The sequence below is a fragment of the Hypomesus transpacificus genome, chromosome 13, assembly GCF_021917145.1.
Source record: "Hypomesus transpacificus isolate Combined female chromosome 13, fHypTra1, whole genome shotgun sequence".
NCBI classification, from domain to species: Eukaryota; Metazoa; Chordata; class Actinopteri; order Osmeriformes; family Osmeridae; genus Hypomesus; species Hypomesus transpacificus.
The window spans coordinates 12,312,687-12,334,040 of record NC_061072.1 but is presented as its reverse complement, the minus strand read 5'-3'; the positions used below and the strand labels follow the sequence as shown (position 1 = coordinate 12,334,040).

Below are 21,354 nucleotides of genomic sequence, written 5' to 3'. Positions count from 1 at the left end.
TGTGTGTGTGTGTGTGTGTTCTGTTGTAGATGTGTGTTCTGCTTGCAGTGGTAAAGGAACAGGATTCCTCAGAGCACTAGCTCTCTCTCTGCCTGTCTCACAGCACGGCTGTTTGGAATGATTCCCTTTACATCAGAGGTATCTGATTCACATCCACTGAGGTCTTTAACCTTCAACATGCACACACACTCACAACAGAAACAGGTTGGAAAGTATTGCATACATTACAATTCTGTATGACTTTGGAAGGTCATCGGGTAAGACTGACAAAATTACAGTAATGTATCCAAGTAATCAAATTCTTCATGCCTGAAAGATGTTTAAAAAAAAAGAAAAAAAAGACTTTATTCCCCACATGAGTAGGCTGACGGTATGTGTGTTCTGGGATACCACTCTTGAGTGAGTAAACAGTAGTTAAGTAGCTGATATGATGTGCAGACAGCAGGTACATGTGAACCTAGTGGCTTTTTGAAGAGGAGAGGACTCTTATCTTCCAGAGCTGCTCCCTCTCTTATCTTCCAGTTCCCCATCATCCTCGCTGCTGCAACAGGAGACGCTCTACCTGGATGTAGAGGGCACTTGTCAGTATAATGAGTGTGAGTCACACATAGAGTGTCTTACATTGTGCTTGAGCTTACATAAATCACTTGATATTAGTCACTGTGGTTTAAATGTGTCAGGGGAGGTTAGAGGTAGATGGTTTCTCTTGAAGGGAGGATTTAGATATTGTATGCTGTAAAAAATGTTTTACCTCAGGTTGACAAATTCACACATCTCAAGCACATGAATATTAATAGTCCATATTTTATCATTTGAACTAGTTCTATGGTAAGTTGGTGTACTTTTCAGCCATCGAATGACCATACGTGACAACAGAGCCAACGCGGAGTAAAACGGCACTGTTGCTTTAAACGCACCACTGCTTTGACAGGTTGTAGAGCGATGGTATTATCTTCTGGAGCGCATTGTAAACACCACTGTGCGCTTACGTTCGGTGGAACCGAGAAAGAGAGAGAGGTGGAGAGATATTGACCATGTGTTGACACCTGCAACTGCACCGTTGGACTATCGTAATGCTCTAGCCCTGTGGTGGTTCCACAAGGAAAACTGCTGTCACAGGTGCGCTGTGACAATTGAAACTATCAATTTTAAAAGGGAACGAACAGTAGACTGTCTCCGTGCAGTCATGATTTTGACACAAAGGTAAAAAGTGATCTCATTCAAACCGATCTTTGAAAGCAAATAGCCTAAGATAAGACTAGCACATAACTTATATCAATTAGCGAGAGAAGTTTAACGATTGCAGCGAGCCATGTCCAGAAAGAAGGCGGCAAAAGGGAAGGGGAGCTCGAAGAGTCCCAGCGCATCTCCGAGCAGCACCAAAGACAGAAGCGGGAAGAGTGGAAAGGGACTTGCCGCTGCTCCCACCAACGGTGTGGTCTACCCTAGCCGGCCCTCCATCAGCAACAGCGGGGAGTTTTATGATGTCGCCTTCAAGGTAAGATGCAGTGTTTACACAACAAACTACCCACTCCTATTCGCAGCATGAATAAACGTTGCACATTAGTAGGCTGTCCAGTAAATAAACGCCAAGACAATAGTGAGGCAGTTTAACCTGAACAACTACATGTTTTGAAACTGTCAGTTCCTTCTCAGCTGTGTCAACAAGGATACGCGAGACCTGTGCGCGCCTCACACGCACTGCCAACGCGGCAAGAGCAAACACGGACTTAGTGTTTGGTGCCCAAAAACTATTCTATGAAATATACAAAAAAAATACTTTAACCATACGACAATATTTACACTGATTAGGTGGTGGGCAGTTTGTGTAATGCCATTGTCCCCCAACTTGGGGTTTCATATAATCTTATATGAGAACCCGTTTCTACCACTGATCTACAATTTGAGTACTATGTTGTTTTGAGTACAATTTGAGTACTAGTCAGTTAGATATATACTCGTACCACACTGCAATTAGCAAAGGCCATTTTGAGAACGTTCTAAGCACTTCAACAACCCAGACAGCAAAACCTAATTTAGAAAATGTCTACCTCTACATCAACAGTATCTCAGCCATTTTTCACTGTCCTCCTGTCCTTACACTCCCATGCCTCTTCCTTTCTGTGTGTCCTGTCCTTGCCCTTCTTTCTCTGACTAACTCTTAGTTTTCATCTAAGAGTCTCCGTCTCTTTCTTTCTCTCTTTCTCCTGCCTGTTCCTCCTGTCCTGGTAGATGATGGTGTGTGTTCCTCATTCCCTCCAGGTGATGTTGGTTGGAGACTCTGGTGTAGGGAAGACCTGTCTGCTGGTCCGCTTCAAAGATGGAGCCTTCCTGGCAGGGAGCTTCATCTCCACCGTGGGCATCGACTTCAGGGTATGTACACAAACTACTCTTTATTGGATGTCATCATCAATGCGCCATGCCCCTCCCCCCCCCCCGGTAAAAGACAATGTGATCTCAGATTATAATAATGTAATGTTTGATTACCTTTTTGGTAACAATAATCATGAGGTACACAGTTAATCTGGCAACATCTGGTATCTGGTGTAATTTACTACTACACCTCTCCTCTCAGTCTCTTCGCTCTATACCTCCCCTATCTTCCTCCTTATCTCCCCTCTCAGCCTCTTCCCTCCATACCTCCCTTCTCTCCCTCCATAGCTTCCCTTTCAGCCTCCTCCCTCCACACCTCCCCTATCAGCCTTCTCTCTCTATACAGTTGGATAAATCCTTCCTGGAGTGATTCATTGCTCTGGCTCACAAGTGTGAAAGGCTGTCTCTCAGAGTTTGATTTCTTTCCTCCTCTCATCCATTAGTTCAAAGATTGATTGTGTGATTGACTCAATCCTCTCACTCTTTCTCTCTCTCTGTCATGTATTTACACATGAGTGGATGTATTTTGGTTTAATGTCATAAACAGAAAAAAATATATACTCAGAAAAGCCCTTTTGGGCACAGCACAGAAGGGGTGGCCTTGGAGGGGGGTGGGATGCAGGTGTTGTTTTACTGCAGTTATTAACTAGATCCTCTGGGATGGAGAGAGAAGTGAGCAGAATTCCAAGTAACATTCCCTTATACGGTGTCCTGTCTAACTAACACAATTTAATAGAACTACAATTACCACCATTGGGCCCCTCTCACAAACGTACTATTGAACTGTTCCAGGCAAGCACAGGGTGAGAGTTAAGGTGCTACTCATCAGTCTGATGAGTTGGGCGAGTTAGTGTGCCGTGGTGTAGCATGGGCATGTAGGTCTTTAGTGTCTGCTGTTTTACGTATGGCTGCAGTAAACAGGTGAGGTTGGTCCGTGACTCGATTTTTTAATGCGAAAAACACATTCTAAACACACACGTGCATGTGCACATGCACATCAAGAAACATGGTCTGCGTTTTCGTGACGATGCTTGTCGTGTTACAATCACCATCACTTCCTAATTTACAGACCAGGCATCTGCTTTCCAAAGGAGTCATAGAGATGAGGTCACCTCAGATTTGGCTCAGTAATCCTCCTGGGAACAGACAATGTGACCTCTCTGGCCAACACACACTCATACTTATAGAGATAGAAAACACTCAGCAGCATTCACAGAGACATACTGAGAGGTTCCATCAGTTCTCTTCCCCCCAGAGCTTGACCTCACACACAGGAAATTCTGTCTTCTCTTGGTTACACTGTTACAGACTCTTGGTAAAGTACACACATGTACGCACACACACACACACACTCCGTCACACATCGCTGATCTGCTGCCTGTAGGTACTGAGGCAGCAGAGCAAAAAGCTTCTGTGCTCCTTAATGGATTCAGCTACTGGAAAATATCTCTGCTGCTGCCTATTGTGTGTGTGTGTGTTTGAGAGTGGAAAGAGAGTCGAGTTTCTGTTTGTCTGTGTGTGCGTGTGTATTTGTTTTGTATCACTGTTTATGTACAGCATGACCTAACTTGACATACAACCTGAACTGTGCCCATTAAATGAATAAACAGTCGGCATAAATGAAGTTCGACGTCATTCATTACTTTACATAACCATATGTGGGTTATGTAAAGATGTGTTGGGATTCCAGATAGCCCTGAGTCATTTTTGGGTTCATCTGAGATGGAGCTCTCCAAGAAAGCCATGCTCCAGTTTTATTCACCATCTTCATTATTATCATTATCATGAATGTCATAAATATCTTCAGTATCATTGTAATCATTATCATCAGCATCTTTCTCATCATTATCATTATCAACATTCCCAGCCTCATTATCATCAGTATAATCATCCTTATCATCTTTATTATCATTATCTTCATCACTATCATCACCTTCATCCTAATCATCATCATGTTTGTGGGGGGAAGGAATAGCAACACTCCAGCCTGGGTACCACAGGCACTTTTGGAGGCTCGAGGCTGTTTGTCAATTCACACATCAGCTGCTTGTATCCAGCTTGACTTGAATAGTCCTGTATGATAATGTAATAGGCTAACCTATTCAAGAGGAGCACTTCAAGGTACCGTGTGCAACCACTATATGCCGCTCAGTCAAAGATGAATAGAGAGGGGATGATGCTAACACAGCAGCGAGGGAGAACTGTGGATCATGCTGGATTTCAAGGACATACTTTAGTGTCGGTGAGCTTAGGTTACATAAGAGATCATTGGTATTCAGGTTCTTGGTTATTCCTCTGGAGGTCTGCTCTCGTTGATGATGTGTTCATGGGTTCACTCTTATGTAAGTCAACCTCTTTGGCCCCTCATAACAGGAGAGAATGACTCCTATGGATCGAGATCACTCTCTCTCTCTCTATTTCTCACGGTCTTTCTTTTAGTCTCCTCTCCTTCTCACATACAGAACAGCCTGGCAGTTCTGTATGTGAAGCGTCAGCTCTTTGCTACTTGTTGCTTGGCTGGCTGGCTGGCTGGCTGATTGACTGACTGTTAACTGCTTGACTGTTTGTTGACTGCTTGACTGGCTGGTTCACCAAATAACTCAAGAAAAAGTATACATTTATGTCAAAAAACTAAAAAAGTGTGACTAGAATCAAGAAGCAGAGATAAGAGAGTGGGGACAAGCCCAGCGAGGGGCTCTGGTATGGGTGAGGGTGGTCTGGACCTTGGGGGGTTAGGCTGCTTGGAGGTGTGTGTGTAGCTCCGAAGTGTTTAGTATGCTGGTGGCGTGGTGCCAAGCAGCACTGCCACCAGGCAACACTCTGTTTAAAGAACCCTTTCAAACAGCTTCCGCCACATCATAGTAGCGACAGGCAGGTGACAGGCAAGTGACAGGCAGGTGACAGGACTGCAGGTGTGTGTGATCACAGTTGGAGGTAGATGTTACATCTACATCAATGTTACGGAAGTCTATCTGTGTTGACCACATTATTGAGAATGTCTTTCCTACAGAATAACCAGGCCAGATACCCACCTGTCAAGTGTTACGTGTTTCTATCTAACAGTCACAGAGCCTGTTTTTGTGTATATGATGTGTTTGTTAGTATGCACTTGTGTGTATGTATATGTCACATGTTTTGTGTGTGTGGATCAACTCCAGGTGTTTAACCTACAGTATTTCATCAGGATGGAGGAGGCAGGCTAAGTGATCGATTAACGACCCCGCGTAGCTTCTCAGAGGGGAATGATGCAATGACCCATCTGCCTCCCTACAGGCACGATAAATCAACAGTGATCCCATAGTAATGATATCCACCAATCATCCCACCAGAAAAGCCAAGCAGGAGGAGCCATTTTACGTTTCCATTTTTCTACCGTCAGTCCTAGGGCAATGCTTTCCCACTTTAGTAACACAGCTCTCAAATGGGTAACGATCTGCTTCTTTGCTGTATTTCACGTCACCTCAGGCGTGTTTTGCATACATTTCACAATGTTTCCATAGATGATTAATAATAATAATAATAATAATAATGTAAGCAGCTTGAGTTATGATTATCCATTAAAGACCTGACTGATAACGCCATACTGCACATAGCCCCCACCTATGTAGACAATACACCTTTTAATCGATGCTGCCAATGTACTGAGTTGTAATAGAAAGAACATTGGGTGAATGAAAATGTCTTTCAGATGTTGGGATAGTTCGAAGAGCGGGTCACCAGAGTACAGCCACTTAAAATTCAGTACTTCCTTTGTGGAATGTTGTTTTCTGTACAATTTTGCCATGTGTAATGAAAGCCCCTTTGATAATACAATGGAGACATTGCAGAGCTGTAGGCAACATGAGGGAGAGCTAGATTAGAAAGGCGGAAAACGACCAGGGCATTGGACCCACAGCATAGGGACTATTTGGCCAAAATACTGTTTTCTACTTGGTAAGTGATTGGAAGTCATTACCAGAGAAGCACATTGGTTTTGTCTGTCCATTTTTTGAAAAAAAATGGACATGTTGTTGTTCCCCATGGATGCATCAGAGGAGCAGGGACACATGCAGGGACGGAGGCTCACCGGCGGTCCTTTATACGGCTCGGCTCCGTCTGTGTCAAACCCAGCCAGCTAGACTCACAGGCCGGGACCACGGCACTTATGGGACAGAAAATGAAGTAACACTTCTGTCACATCAACATATGCTTTACAATAGGAAATCCTGTATATTGTGTGTACAGTACATACCTGAGGTACTAACGAGACGCACCTGCCTCTGTGCCTACAAATTCCCGTCTTGATCTCTACTTTGGTGAACCTCCATCCTCAGCCTCTGGGAATTGAGGTTGTCTTCATCTCTGCTTGGTTACCTCACCTAACTGGGTACAGGGATTAACCAAATTATTGAATTATTCCACCCCACATCTTGGCGTCGGTCTCACTGACTTCCAAATCAATTGCGTGAGCCACATACCAAATCTTTTTTTGCCGGGAGTGGTCTGTACCTCAGAGCATGAGACAATACAGTATTCTGGTGCCGTCTGCGGTTCCAAACTCTTGCCCCTAGTCATTTTCACAGAGCCCCACAAAAATGTATTCCCTCCCAAAAGCAATGTTCTACACACAGACAGCCAGACTCACACATGCGTGACATAGTGTTCTGGTCTAAGTAAAGAGGGATAGCCCCTTATATATGTATCCCACCCAAGAACCTTCAGCATTTGTTTGTATGCGTCCCCTGCAGATTTCATTTCCTGGGCTGATTAAATTTGATTCGAGTCTGGATTGTGAGGTTCATCCTGCTATTACATTGTGTGTGTGTGTGCTGTATGCACTGGACTATCATTAATTTTGTTTAGCAGAAAATATGTTGTACAGGGCTTTGACGACAAATGAGAGGTCAGGCTTTCAGAGTTGAAAAATTTTAACAATGTGAACAATTTCAAACATCAAAAGAACCAGCGTTCAGGTGCATGTCTTGGCAGCTCCCAAACTAGAGAGAGAGGGTGAGGGATAAACAGTCAAAAGACAGACAGACAGAGAGACAAACTTTGAGACAAAGTATATTTCTCAAACCCATTGAAACAGCCACACGCCGGTGGAGAGAGAGAGTAGAGAAAGGAAGGATGGAGATTCAGCCACCTTTAGGAAATAGGATTTAACACAGACAATCAGTAAAGTGTGTCACGATGGTCTTCTTCCATGTTTTCTGGTTCCACTCTGTTTCCAGAGCTTATGCTGTCATATTCTGGTACAGAGATGCAGTCATACTTGTATGCTTTATTCTCTTACACCCCCCCCCCCCCTTCCCCACCCACATTTACAGTCACACAGTCACACTCAGATGCATGCCCATACTTATATGGACTCACACACTCTTACTCAGGCAGTATCCCCTAATTCAGTTACATAATTCTCTCGAAAAGTGAAGATATCTGTATATAATGACAGCGTGAGTGTCACATTAATCCATATTAGAGGAAGTATATCCACACGGCAAGACACACACACAGCAGGGGAGAGACAGCGACTGATGAGTCTCTGTCTCCATTTCATCCTCATACTGATGTCTCTATAAATATGGCATCTGTCTCTTGCTCTCCTATCATTCATAATCAGATATCGCTCAACATTTCAACTATATTGTACTGTGTGCGATAAAGAGGCATTTACAAACAAAGCGAGTGGAGCAAGAGACAGAAGATGCCTGGAAGGCAAGAGAGAGAAAGGCTGTGATTGAAAGATAGGAGAGAGAGAAAGAGATCATAAAAAGCTCAGAAAGAAAATTAGGGATTTTTGAAGAGTCCTTGGCTGAAGAAGGGAGAGCGAGGCAAAGACCCAGACCTGTGACAGATGGAGAGAATGGGTGGATGTAGAGAAAACGTTGGAGGATGAGAGAAGAGAAGAGGAAGAGAGGAGACAAAGTCAGACTAAGCTGGTCCTATTAGCAGAGCCAGGAGAAGTGTGCGTTTCCGTGCTGGGATAGAAGGATCAGCACTGGGCTGGCATAAAGAAGCACTCTAGAGTTGATCTAAAATACAACATTGCACAATAGAATAGAATAGAGTTATATATCTTCACCACCCCACCACCTCTGTTATTCTGCCTCCGCTTGTTTGCATTAGTGTGTGTTATGGCGTGTTATCAGTTACACACATCCATTTCCTTCCTTGGTACAGAGCTATGCTAACATGGCAGTCTGCCCTCTGTCTGGCCTACCCAGAGGTACGAGAGAAGGCAACTGGAAAAGGTATAGGAGGCCACAGTCTCTCCTGCACCTGGCCTGGCAAACAACTGCCTTGTGCTACAACTTGAGGACAAAGTCCAGGACCTAGACTGCTGCTCTCCTAGTGCCGTTCTACATATACGAGAGAGTTTTAACAGTACTGCAAAATTACCTGTACAAACAACCGATCTTAAGGTTAGTCACTCTAAATGTTGAGAACAAGTTTGAGTAAGAGTGGTGGTACATGATGGAGAAAAAGATAGATAGAAGAGAGCCAGGTCTCTCAATTTCACCTCCTCACCTCCTCCCGCTATCCCTACATGCAGCAGTAACATAATTGTGTGTCTGTGGACCAGCTGTAATTACCCTGGGTGTCTGTTATTTAATTACCCCTGACTAATGCCTTACTGCGGCCTGCAGGATTTATGTAGGAGACTGGAGGCTAACACAGCACTAGCGTTGTGTTAATGAGATAGTTGTCCAGTGAGTCCATTAGGTTATTTGAGGTGGGATTACCTTACTGACATTCTATTTACTCTGTGTGTGTGTGTGTGTGTGTCTGTGCATGTGCTTGCCTGTATGTTATGGAGTGTTATTAAACACAGGTTTGGTTAATATTATACTTCTTAAGTTCATTGAGGATGGTTAGCAGACATGATGGATGTATTTGGACATAGAGGATGGATTTGGCAGTAGAGAAAGGGTCAGTGTACAACCATTTCCTAATATTGGATAAGCTGTGTCTGAAAATGCCTTGCTTTCTTATGATAGTGGTATGATGTAAAACGAGAGAGAGAGCGAGCGTACCTGATCAACATAATCTAGTTCTATGTGCAGGTTGGTGCAGTGCCCTGGTTGTCATGGTTGTCCCCAGGATGTCTGTCTATCAGCCTGCCATGTCAGATGTCAGACAGCTCTGGCCAAACAACAGCCTTTTCTCTGCCTCATGCATATTTAAAATAGGGGGTTGGTCTGGAATGAATTTGGAATGTGATTGACAGCTGTCTGATTCATATGAAGGGTCTCAGCGGTTATAAATATTCACACTGAAAGAGAGGGAGGGAGGGGGGGGGAGAGCCATGCCTTGCATTTCTGCCTTACAGCTTGAAGGTCTGGTGTATGCAACATTTACTCCGTGCTCAAACTGGTTTCCTCCGCACAACACCCCCCGACAAAACACAGAGTAAAAGGAAGATATATAGAGAGATGGTTAACATTGGCATTTTCATGTAAATGGAATTAAACCAACAGTAAAACATTGTTTTGGGGACACACAACAGGTCCCCCCCCCCCCCACCTCTCTTTCACCGGTGGAACCCAGGTGTTTTGCTTCGACAGTAGGCTTGGGAAGTGGAAGTGGTTGTGGGCATCCTGGGATGGAGCCAGAGTCAGCAGAGTTCTGGATGAGCGATCGACACGCACACACTCATCAATCTAATGACTGAAATGTATTGATTTATTTCATCTTTATATACGCAGTGCCATTGAAACCAAGGTCTCTTCAATGATGGAGCCTTCTACATGACATTTAATCTACATTAGAGGAAGCGAGAACGGCATATCGACGAGATGAACATCACTAATGAAAGGGAGAGAAAGGAGGGGACAGATCTCTGGAAGAGCTCCCGTCCTTCTGCATGTTCTAATACAGACGCATACCTCAGTGTCTCAATGAACGGACAAGAGATCAGACAGAGAGACATGGACGGACTGAAGTGGTCAGAGGAGTGTCTGGTCATGCATTCAGCAGAGCTGCAAAGAAAAGAGAAGAGAGTCTGGAGCATTTGATCCCTCCGACAGAGTTACTCTGCCCTCTGTAGCTCTGAACACAGAACCACTCTCAGGACATGGCTAATCACTGCTGCTGAACACAGAACCATTCTCCAAGGACATGGCTAATCACTGCTGCTTCACTGGTAGAAAGAGAGGGGGAAGAAGTAAGAGAGAGAGAAAGAAAGAGGAAGAAAGAGAGAAGGGGAGGGAGCGAGAGAGACCTTTTTGATTGGGGCAGAGAAATTGGGAAGGTTTCACATTTTAAAAGTTGTACCCCCACTCAGGCACAACTCCCTCCCTATACCTCCCTCCCTATACCTCCCTCCCTATACCTCCCTCCCTATATCTCCCTCCCTATATCTCCCTCCCTATACCTCCCTCCCTATACCTCCCTCCCTATACCTCTCTCCCTATACCTCCCTCCCTATACCTCCCTGCCTATATCTCCCTCCCTATATCTCCCTCCCTATACCTCCCTCCCTATACCTCCCTCCCTCCGCAAACTGATTACTTCTATCGTCTGTTGAGCTTAAGAAGACCAGTTCCCAGAACTGAACTGTATCCACCTTAACAGAGAATTTTGTATGATGCATTTGATCCATGTAGGCCGTCCCATTTAATGTAACTGCCCCATGCAATATGGATGAAATGCATTGCGAATGAGCAGAGGTGGATCTGGGACGAGGCTGTGTGGCTTGGCTGTGCTCTGCCCTCAGCCTCTCTCTAGCTAATGTGTGTGTGTGAGTTTGGAAAGGTAAGGGATGGAAACTTGTGTTTATTCATTAGTTCTTTTATGCTGTCATGGTCTCTGTGGATATGATTTGATGATGTAGGACTCTGTAGGTGTGTTTGTGGTGTGTGTGTTTCTGTGTTGGTGTATGTTCCTCTGCATGTGTTTATAGTGTGGGTTACTCTGTGTGTGTGTGTGTGTGTAGTGTGGGTTACTCTGTGTGTGCATGCCCCAGGGTTGACATAGCGATAAAGGCTCACCGTGTCTGATAGTCTACTAGTTGTGGAAGGCAGCTGCGGCCATGTGTGTGTGTGTTAGACTGGTAGCAGCTGCATTGGCTGTGAGTATTAAGCTAGCACTGAGGTGATGAAACCCTCAGAAACAGGCAGCTGTGTGTACTGTATGTTTGTCCGAGAGTGTGTGCGTGCATGCGTATAAACACGTGTGTGTGTGCCGCAAGGCCATAGAAAGTACAATAGAGTGATTAAAGAAAATGCAGAGATGCTCAACACAGCATGAGCACCAAGACAATCATTGTTTATCAATTGAAGTGGAAGAAGGTATATGTCTGAAACTTTGCTTCCGCCCTCAATAAAGAAGTGTTGATGTTTATCTTCTACAGACGTAATCTCTCACAACAAACAGTGTTTTGTTTTGAGGTACAAACACAGTGTCTTCTTGTTTTGGTTCGTTTTCCCAGACAGTGTCATCAGACTGCTAGCACAGTCATTCTAGAACCCTATTTAAGCACAATATTTGTTCCTTTGTTTTTCCAGAATAAAGTTTTGAACATCGACACGCTGAAGGTCAAATTGCAGGTAAGAGAAATCCTTGTGTTTGTGTGTGTGTGTGTGTGTCTGGAGGGGGCTAGTTTGTGCATGTGTGTTTGTTCGTACATGTGTATATTCTATGTAGTGTATTTACATAGAAACTGAAAACCACTACCCACTACACTCGTCACTGTCACACGTCCTACTGTAGCGTGACTTTCCAGAAGCCATCCCAAGTCCTCAGTGAGAGACAGAGGAAGAAATCCTCCCTAACAGGGATTTAATGAGTCCATCGTGAATCTATCAGTTTATTATGGCATCCGTCTGCCTGACTAGAGACTCTCATGCAAGTCAATCAATTACAACTAAATTTGTTATAATTACAGAGTGTACAGAGATAGATGTTAGCGGTCATCAAAGATGACAAATACACTCATTGCAACTTACTATCTAATGAGGAAATCAGGTTGTGGCCATTCAGAGCCGAGGTAATTAGCTCTTTGTGTTGAGATTAGGAGAGGGGATGTTTAGGCTACAGACTTGATTGAATTAACAAAAGTTTGCAACAATCAGTTTAATGATGAATAAAATGAGAATTGTTTAGAATGTTTCGGGGGGGGTGATAATGGTGAGGAAAAGGATGCTAGTGATGATGATGATGATGGCAACTTGTTTCTCCTCCTCTCCAGATCTGGGACACAGCTGGACAGGAACGCTTCCGTAGTGTCACACATGCCTACTACCGCGACGCTCACGGTGAGATACTGGGTGTGCGTTTGTGTGTGTTTGTGTGTGTGTGTGTTGTGTGCCTGTAATCGAGCCACATCCAGAGCATCCCAGTGGAGCACTGACAGATTTTTTGCTGCGGGCCAACCTGAGCAGGTGTGATTGCTCTCCCACATAGACTCTGAGGCTTTCCCATTGGCCCTCCAGTTGGCTAGTTCTCTGGGGTGTGATTACATTTCTGTACCAGTGTCTCTAGTCTGGCTAGCATTTCAAGACAGAATATGAAGTTGAACATGCTGAAGAAATAAGCTCCTAAATGGTTCTTGATGAGCCTGGACCAATCTGCCAGGCCCATATGTGTCAGTGCGGTCCAAACCCCCCCTGCGAAGCCCACTCCCTGGACCTGTCAATGTGTCCGTCAGCCTGGTCCACACTCTGTCACAGCATGGGCTCTTCGCTCCCTCCCTCTCCAGGCACACGGTTCTATTTCTGTTGCCTTGGCTGCATGGCAGGAGGTCCGCAGGCTGCATGTCAGCTCTCAGCCTTCTCGTGCTCTGCAACATGACCGTTGTTTTTCTTTCATTTCTCAATCACGAGTCAGTCAGAAAACCATTTTCAAACAGGTAATTGTTTGACTTTTCCTCTCCGGTCTATGTATGTGACACATCTCATTTGCAGTCTGAGCAACATTGCGTGGAGAGAGAGGGATGGAGATGGATAAATGGATCACTGGTCCCCATGGAACATTTGTCTTACTGCTACAGGGCTCGTTAGAAGCCTCCACCCCCTTTCCTATTGGTCCTCTCATTTCATTTATCATTGTACACCTCCTCCTCTGTCCTCCTCCTCTTCCCTTCTCCGCTTCCTTCATCTTTCCCTAATGGCTCCTATGGATCCCAACCAGCAGGCCCCTTGGGAGAGGAGCCTACTCACTCCTGACAGAGGAAGACATGGAGGGAGGAAAGTGGGAGAAATTGGAACAAAAGTCAAAGAGAGACAAGATACTGATATTGTTTAAATGCTTTCTTGCCCTACTGTTTACTTTAGTAAAGGACATATCTCTCACCATTTCTTTCTTTCTTATATACTTTCTTATATACTTGTTTAGGAAACTGATGTCCTGAAACACAAGATAAAAACATAGTAAATTGTTTATTATTTATTCTCTAATATTTCACTATTTACTGAAATACTATCAACATGACAGAAACGTGTATTTTCTGAGGATTCATTTTCTTCATAACTTGAGGGGTGTTTATGGTTTGACAATTCAGTGTCACCCTGAGGTAAAGAGTTAGACTGACACTAGTTTGAAGAAGCATGAGTCTTACTGACATTCAGAATCTGTCTTGCACACACTCAAAAGCCCATACTCACCAACACACACACATCACCTTTATCACGTTCATCTTCATCCTCAGCCTCAGGCCCACCCTAAGGTAACAGTATACTCTGCTGCACTGCTGCTACCAGAGAGGAACACCTCAGTTTTGACAGACTTTGATGGTTACTATGGAAGCTGCGGTTTACCAGCTCATGTATGGTTTATTAGCTATCATATAAAAAATGTATTAGTTGTCACTTTATTTTTCTTCTAATGTTTGTGGTAAGCGTGAAAGAGAGAGACACAGATATTCAGATTGAGCAAGACTGTGTGTGTATGTGTTTGTGTATGTGTGGGTCACACACAGAATGGTAACCAAGGTAATGAAGGGTGGAGGAGAAAGGGAGGACGTGGAGGAAAGAGATGTTTTTCCACTGTCTGTGAGAGAGCGATAAAGATGTCCTTTCAGACCGGGCCTGGGGCTTGCTTTGCTCAGGTGGACTGGAACATCTCTTTCACACACACACCTCTCTCTCTCAGAATGGCCTTCTTCCCATCTGTACGGTCGTTACAGCTTGTTATGCACCCATGACGGAACTGTCCCTCAGAAAAACAAAAATATGAGGAATTAATCCATGAACAAATTGCCACCGAACAGCCACAGTTGTTGAATGGAAGGGAGGAGGAGGGAGAAGGTGGGGAACGAATGAAGCAGTAACTGTTATAAAGACAAAAAAGCCACCAAAATGTTCATATCATACCTGCCCAGGAGGCGGTATCAATACTGTTGACAAGCTTATTGAGCAAATACATGTGTGTGTTCTCTCCCCAGCTCTCCTCCTCTTGTACGATGTTACTAACAAGGCCTCTTTTGACAACATCCAGGTAAGAGCACACCTGACCTCTGACCCTTGTTCTCTCATCTGTCCGTTTATCACCCTACCCATCCTCACTCCTGAACAGAGGGAATCACAGCAACTGGACTTGGGCTGCATCCGCCATATTGAATTACAGGACAGTTAGATAAATATGGTGATGATGTTGACAAATATGAAGGAATCTGAAGCATATAAGAGCTAGTCATTTGAAACATTACTAGCTGGGTTACACCCAGGCCTGGCCTTTCCTTTGTACAGACTTTTAACAAGATAATACTGTGCTGTTATGGCCCATCCCCTGCTCCTCAGCAGGGTTCGGTCAGCCTCAGAGTCCTCTTTATCCAGATGAAAGGCTGGATAGGCTGTGTGAGGCTGAGAGACCTAGTTGTTCTAATGCTCTGTAATAGCTTGCAGAGGCTTCAAAGAGGACGAGGAGGCCCCGTGAAGCCATCAGGTGGGGGCCCGTGGGGTAGCCTGGCCTCCATCGGGCGGGGGCCCGTGGGGTAGCCTCATCTCCAGAAGAAGAGACAGACTGGGGAGCACATCTCTAATAAGCATGAGAGCACCAGTTACCGTCCCGACTTCTGATTTTCCTGTCCAGATAGATGTGGATTATCCTGTCTGTCTGCAGTCTCTGTCCAATTTTCGCTCATTATTCTCCCTTCATAACCTGGGGAGGGTACTAAAAATGGTCATTTGTAGCATTCATGTTTTCCCTCATCTGAGGGTTAGGGTTTGGTCTGTACATGTTGGCAAGGAGGAGGGGTAAGGCAGGAAGCTTCCCCTCCAGCAGGAACCTAAGTCAAGGTGCAGCACTGTCCTGCATGCTGCTGCTGGAACAGGGACACAGAGAAAGAGAGGTGTGTGTTTGTGTGTGTGTGTGTGTGTGTGTCTTTGTGTGTGTGGTGCAGGAGGATGGTGGTTGTGTGTGTGTGTGGGGGGGATATTGGGCTAAGATTCATGTAGCAGTCACACCTGATTAGAGCTGGGTGAGAGAGCACACCTGTTCAGCAGCCTGCTACATAGCACACACACACACACACAGAGAGACACACACTAGTGCACTCTGCCAGACTGGTGCTTTGTTCTCTGTACTTCAATCACCCTGATTACCATTGATCAACATTAATAAGACTGTTGTGTGTGTGTGTATGTGTGTTTGACCTGCAAGCATGAGTGATGCTTTTAAGAGAGATGGAATTGGATAACACAGTATAATTTCAGCATCATTGCAGAGAAGCCACTGGTGTACTTTTCACATTCAATTTACATTCATATGGAACTTTGGATTTATTGGAGTAGTTGGGTAGTGGTAGAGATTATGTAAAGAGACATCAATGTATCAAAATGGACACACACACACACTTAAGTGCATGTCCATAATTTATTATGAGTTGTTAACTGGAGGTGAGCTTGTCATATTCCCATTGTGCTGGGTTAGCCTTCATCTGCTGAGTTTGTTATTAGATGCTTGCTGACACACACACATTCAGCCGCACACACTGACACACAGGTGCCCACGCATGCATATATAGTACACACATCCAGTATTTCATGTTCAACTTGAATGTCACATCAATACTGTGAAGGGATAGTAAAGCTGAATCTGGCATCTTTATGACTTCCCCGTCTTGTAGCAGTAACCTTGCAGCTGTTCTCAGCTGTTGTATGTGTCTCTTAACCACACATATGCACATGTACAGTACACACACACACATACACACACACACACACACACACACACACACACATGCACACGTACAGTACACACACACACACACACACACACACACACACACACACACGTACACACACACACACACACACACACATGCACACGTACAGTACACACACACACACACATATGTGCAGACATTCACACACACTCAGGGGGACAGTAAACAGACAAGATGAATGTTCAGTCAGAACTCTTTATATATATATATATTTATACTGCACATGCACAGGCAAACTGGGGTGAATAAATAGTCATTTGATGGGTGTGCTGTTGTCAGAGTGTAGGAGGGTTGTGTGTAGGTTCAGTGTGACTGAATGTGAATGTGTGTATAAGAAAGACACATTTTGATTGGCTCTCTCCAATGGAAAGGAGAAACATAATGACACATGGCCAACATAACTGTTACTTTCTCTCTTTCTCTGGCACATCATAGGTTTTTCTCAGGCTCTTTCCCTCTTTTTTTCTCGAGCGTCTGTCATTCTCTTTTGTATCCTCACCCCTTTTTCCCTGTCCTTATTTCCTCGTGACTCGCACGTTTTTTTTTTTAACAGTACCCTTCGCTACTCGCTCACAGCCAGCCTTACACCAACTGTAAATCTTCTGTGTGTTCTCCTCAGCCAGCCTAGCTAACATGCTAGCAAGACTTCATTAGATTGAGAAAGAATCCCAGAGTCAGCCAACTAAAAAGGCCACAGAATATCCCATTAGTATGTAAAAAATTAAAGTGCACTCTCTGCATGCACGCATGCTAGTGAGCAGGTAGACGTGCACACACACACACACACTCACAGACCTTCAAAGCCAGCCTCCTCAGACTCAGACTCTGTTGTGCCTCTTCTCATCCTCCTCTCCTCTCCGTTTCATCGTCCTGCTTCCTGAAAGATGAAACAAGTCTTCCTCCCGCTTCCCTCTTTCTTCTTCTCCTCCTCTCGATGCTGCAGTAACAAGGTGTGGAGAGAGGCTGGTGGAGGCTCCATCGACACCAGCTTCTAACCCGTCATCACACAGAGAAGTTTAGTCTTTGTGAAGCTACAGTATGATGAAGAGTAACTTATGAGACTAGAACTCTGTTTTGAACATGTTTAACTTTCAGGACAAAACACAGTTAGACCATACTGTAAGTAGCTGTAAATGTCAAATACAGAGTATACATTTTGAATAGACCCACTTGCAACAGCCTCTATGAGGCTCTGGTTGGTTGAGAACTCAGCCTGTACAGTATGTGACCGTGAACAGAAGTTAGAACTCTGAAACACTTACCTAGATTGACACAGATCCCTGGGGCTAGGAGAATATCACACACGTACTTATATAACTCCTTGTGAATTTTTGATCAGACGTGCAATTACAGTTACTGTGTGTGGGAGAGAAATCGATAAAAGTGTGTGCACACGTGCGGATACAAACGCACGTGTGTGTGTGTGTGCAGAGGATGTGTATTACAGTGTGGGGATGTTCATTCCCTCAACTCTCCTGTCTCTAGCACAGCTCCCAGCCTGCAGTGCCCAGCCTGCAGCTTCCCGAGCACTGCATGTCTCTCTGCTCCCAGCATCTTTGATCAGCTACTCTAGTCTGATTTGACAGCTGCTCATCCTCGGGGGAAAGAACCCCATATTCAGAGTTTTAAGAGTCTTGTGTTGTGCTGCTCGGTTTGAGAAATGTGTGCCTCTCTTGTGAAACAGGAAATTCATTATCAAGGGTTGTCTCGTAATATTACAAACGCATAACACACTTAACACCAACTGTTAACAAACATATACACACACACACAAACACACACGCACACAAACACACTCATCGGGCCTGCAGTGTAATGGATTCCCACTCTCTCTCCTCTGTGCTGCTAGCTATAGACTAGCCTTAATGCTCCCGGACAGCCAGAGTCTAGCAGCCTTCTACGGCTGCTGTGGTCCCAGTGTGTCTGCAGTAAATCAATAAGGGGGGTAAGCTGACTCGAATGGAGCCGTCCTCATGTCCCTCCTGCACTTAGAGGGACCCAGTCCACCCAGCTCTCCTCTGCCAACACTCAACCCAGGGGGTTTCAAACTCACATACTCCACTGTGCATTGCACAAAGCATGCACTCACATAGGTACAGTATTGTACTCTGCACATACACACACATGGCCACTGTTTCACCGCACACCTTTCTGTCGTGTTCTTAGTCTTTCTATTGCTTCATTAATCTGGAAGGCTCTCTCTCTCTCTCTCTCTCTCTCTCTCTCTCTCTCTCTCTCTCTCTCTCTGTCTCACTCTCTTCCTCCCACTTGCACCCACAACATTCTCTCCATTTAATGTTTACTTTCATGCCTATCCAGGTTCTACAGTTTTTCAGAATTCCTCATCCCTAATCCTTAATCCGTCATCGCTCACCTACAGCCTCTGGCTCATCTCTGTTATCACCTGGGGGATGGAATTATATTGGGTTATTACATCCAGATTATCTCACACACACACACACACACACACAACTGTCTGGGCTCGCAGCTGACACTGATACAGCAGTGCATTGCAGTGTTAAACTCTTACCTGGAGAGTAAGCCTAGACTGTACAATAATGAAAAACATTACTCAAGTGTGTATAGTGTGCATGCTATGAACTTCCTTGTTTGTGTGTGTGTGTGTGTGTGTGTGTGTGTGTGTGTGTGTGTGTGTGTGTGTGTGTGTGTGTGTGTGTGAAGGCTGTCATGTTCCAGCAGATCCCAGGGGAGCCTATGGTTTGAGCACTGACAGCAACCCAGGGGACTGCTAAACTTGAACTGGAAGAGACAGTTGGACAGAACAGGGAGGAAGGAGGAGCACCCCTCCTGTTGAGCACAGTGTTTATCTTGTTCACTGTCCTCCTCTCCTCTTTTCCCTCTCTCCATCTCCAGGCCTGGCTGACTGAGATCCACGAGTACACCCAGCAGGATGTGGTGCTCATGCTCCTGGGGAACAAGGTAACAAGACAGAGGAAGGGAGGGAGGAAGAAGGGAGGTGTGGAGGAAGGGAGGCAGAAATAAGGGAGGGGTGGAGGAAGGGAGGCAGAAATAGGGGATGGATGGAGGGGTGGAGGAAGGGAGGCAGAAATAGGGGAGGGGTGGAAGAAGAGAGGAAGAGCAGGATTAAGGAAGGGGTGGGGTGAAGGGATGGATGGATGGATGGAAGAGGGTGGCAGGGAAGGATAAATTACTTAGAGATGGAGGGGGGCTGGATTTGGATATCAGTGGAGTAAGGGAAGTGGGATGGATGCACTGCTCAGGGTAAAGGGATGGATGAATAGGATGACAGGACTATTTGTTCAACTCTCATCTGTTTCAGGCTGATTCCACACATGACAGGGTGGTGAAACGGGAGGAGGGGGAGAAACTGGCAAAGGTGAGAAACACACACACACACACAGACCTTTTCTACCAATGTAGTCTATCACAGTCTCTGTCTCTCTGTTGTCCATAGCAGCCTCTCTCACTGACTGTGTGCATGTGTCTGTGTGTGTGTGTGTGTTTTGTGTGTAGGAATTTGGGGTACCCTTCATGGAGACCAGTGCCAAGTCTGGTCTGAATGTGGAGCTAGCCTTCACTGCCGTGGCCAAGTGAGTAGGACACACCAGATACAGTTATATAGCATACACAGCATTTACTGCAGCTGCACCTAATATACCAGTAGTATCTCTCTCTCTCTGTCTCTCTCTGTCTGTCTGTCTGTCTGTCTGTCTCTCTCTCTCTCTCTCTCTCTCTCTCTCTCTCTCTCTCTCTCTCTCTCTCTCTCTCTCTCTCTCTCTCTCTCTCTCTGTCTCTGTCTGTCTCTGTCTCTCTCTGGTCTTCATCAGAGAGCTGAAACACAGATCCATGAAGGAGTCTGACGACCCCAAGTTTCAGCTTCAGGAGTTTGTCAATGAGGAGATGAAGACTGCTGGCTGCTGCCACTCTTGAAACACTCATGTGTTCTTCTCTACATTTGTGTGTACATGTTTGTTTATTGTGTTTTGTGCGCAATACACATTGCATCCTCTTAGAACCCCCTACTATCTGTTGTTTCTGACCCACCTACCCTCCAGTTGTGAATGTATTGTACTTGTTATTACTTTTCACACTCACGCACACACACACACACACACTATAAAACACACTGACAGAGACAAACTAAAACTTTATTATGCTATATGGAATTAATTCATATGTTTATTTGAATGTTCAATATGTTGATACAGGAATTATGCTACAGTGTATGTATTTCTGGGCAACAGTACTTTATTTAAGTTTGTATGTGGCTGTATGGGAATAGTTTCTATATTGACTTCAGAACTCTGGTCTTATGCAGATGGTCTTATGGTTGTGAAACTCTTGTGAAAAGAACTGCGGTTTAAGGAGATTTTCTCAGTGAATCTGATCGTTGTACCAACTTGCACCATTTTAAAAGTCTGTAATAGTTGTTGTATATACATTACCTATTGTAAATTAGACTTTCATACAGTATTTTATTCATGATAGATGAAGAAAACCATTGTTTTGAGTTGTTATCATATGTTTTCATCCTACCAAAATGCAATATTTTAGCAACCATATTTTCAGATTTTGAATGGAAGTGCCAACCAAACAACAATTAGGGACATATCTATTTCATAATGTAACTGACTATCCACAATAAAGATTATGAACATTGATCCAAGTCACATACGTTAATGGCCAGCGCCACCTCGTGGAGTCCCCAGGTAAATGCAGGAATCTGTCTGGATCTCTCATGTCTTTATTGTAGTGCATCTCACTTCTCTCTCCTCACAACCAACATCCGTAATTCTCACTTCCTCTTTCATTACCTCCTACCTCCTCTCTGGCAGGGAAACAAGCTTCCACTG

The 21,354-nt window shown here is 44.7% G+C and overlaps 1 protein-coding gene across 1 annotated transcript; it reads left to right on the top strand.

Moving 5' to 3' along the window:
• Positions 1-352: 352 nt before the first annotated feature.
• LOC124475228 (ras-related protein Rab-26) lies at positions 353-21,155 on the top strand. The gene is made up of 9 exons (XM_047031648.1): positions 353-1,498; positions 2,263-2,373; positions 11,862-11,903; positions 12,545-12,611; positions 14,738-14,790; positions 19,394-19,459; positions 19,821-19,877; positions 20,015-20,091; positions 20,329-21,155. The coding sequence occupies exons 1-9, from the start codon at positions 1,313-1,315 to the stop codon at positions 20,429-20,431; spliced, it is 762 nt and encodes a 253-aa protein (XP_046887604.1). The 5' UTR covers positions 353-1,312; the 3' UTR covers positions 20,432-21,155.
• The last annotated feature ends 199 nt before the right edge of the window (positions 21,156-21,354 follow it).

Excerpts from the sequence above, each read along its gene's own strand:
- LOC124475228 (XM_047031648.1), top strand. The coding sequence starts at position 1,313 with ATGTCCAGAAAGAAGGCGGCAAAAGGGAAGGGGAGCTCGAAGAGTCCC. Across the intron at positions 12,612-14,737 it reads CTACTACCGCGACGCTCACG|CTCTCCTCCTCTTGTACGAT; the intron begins GTGAGATACTGG and ends TTCTCTCCCCAG. Across the intron at positions 19,878-20,014 it reads AGGGGGAGAAACTGGCAAAG|GAATTTGGGGTACCCTTCAT; the intron begins GTGAGAAACACA and ends TTTTGTGTGTAG.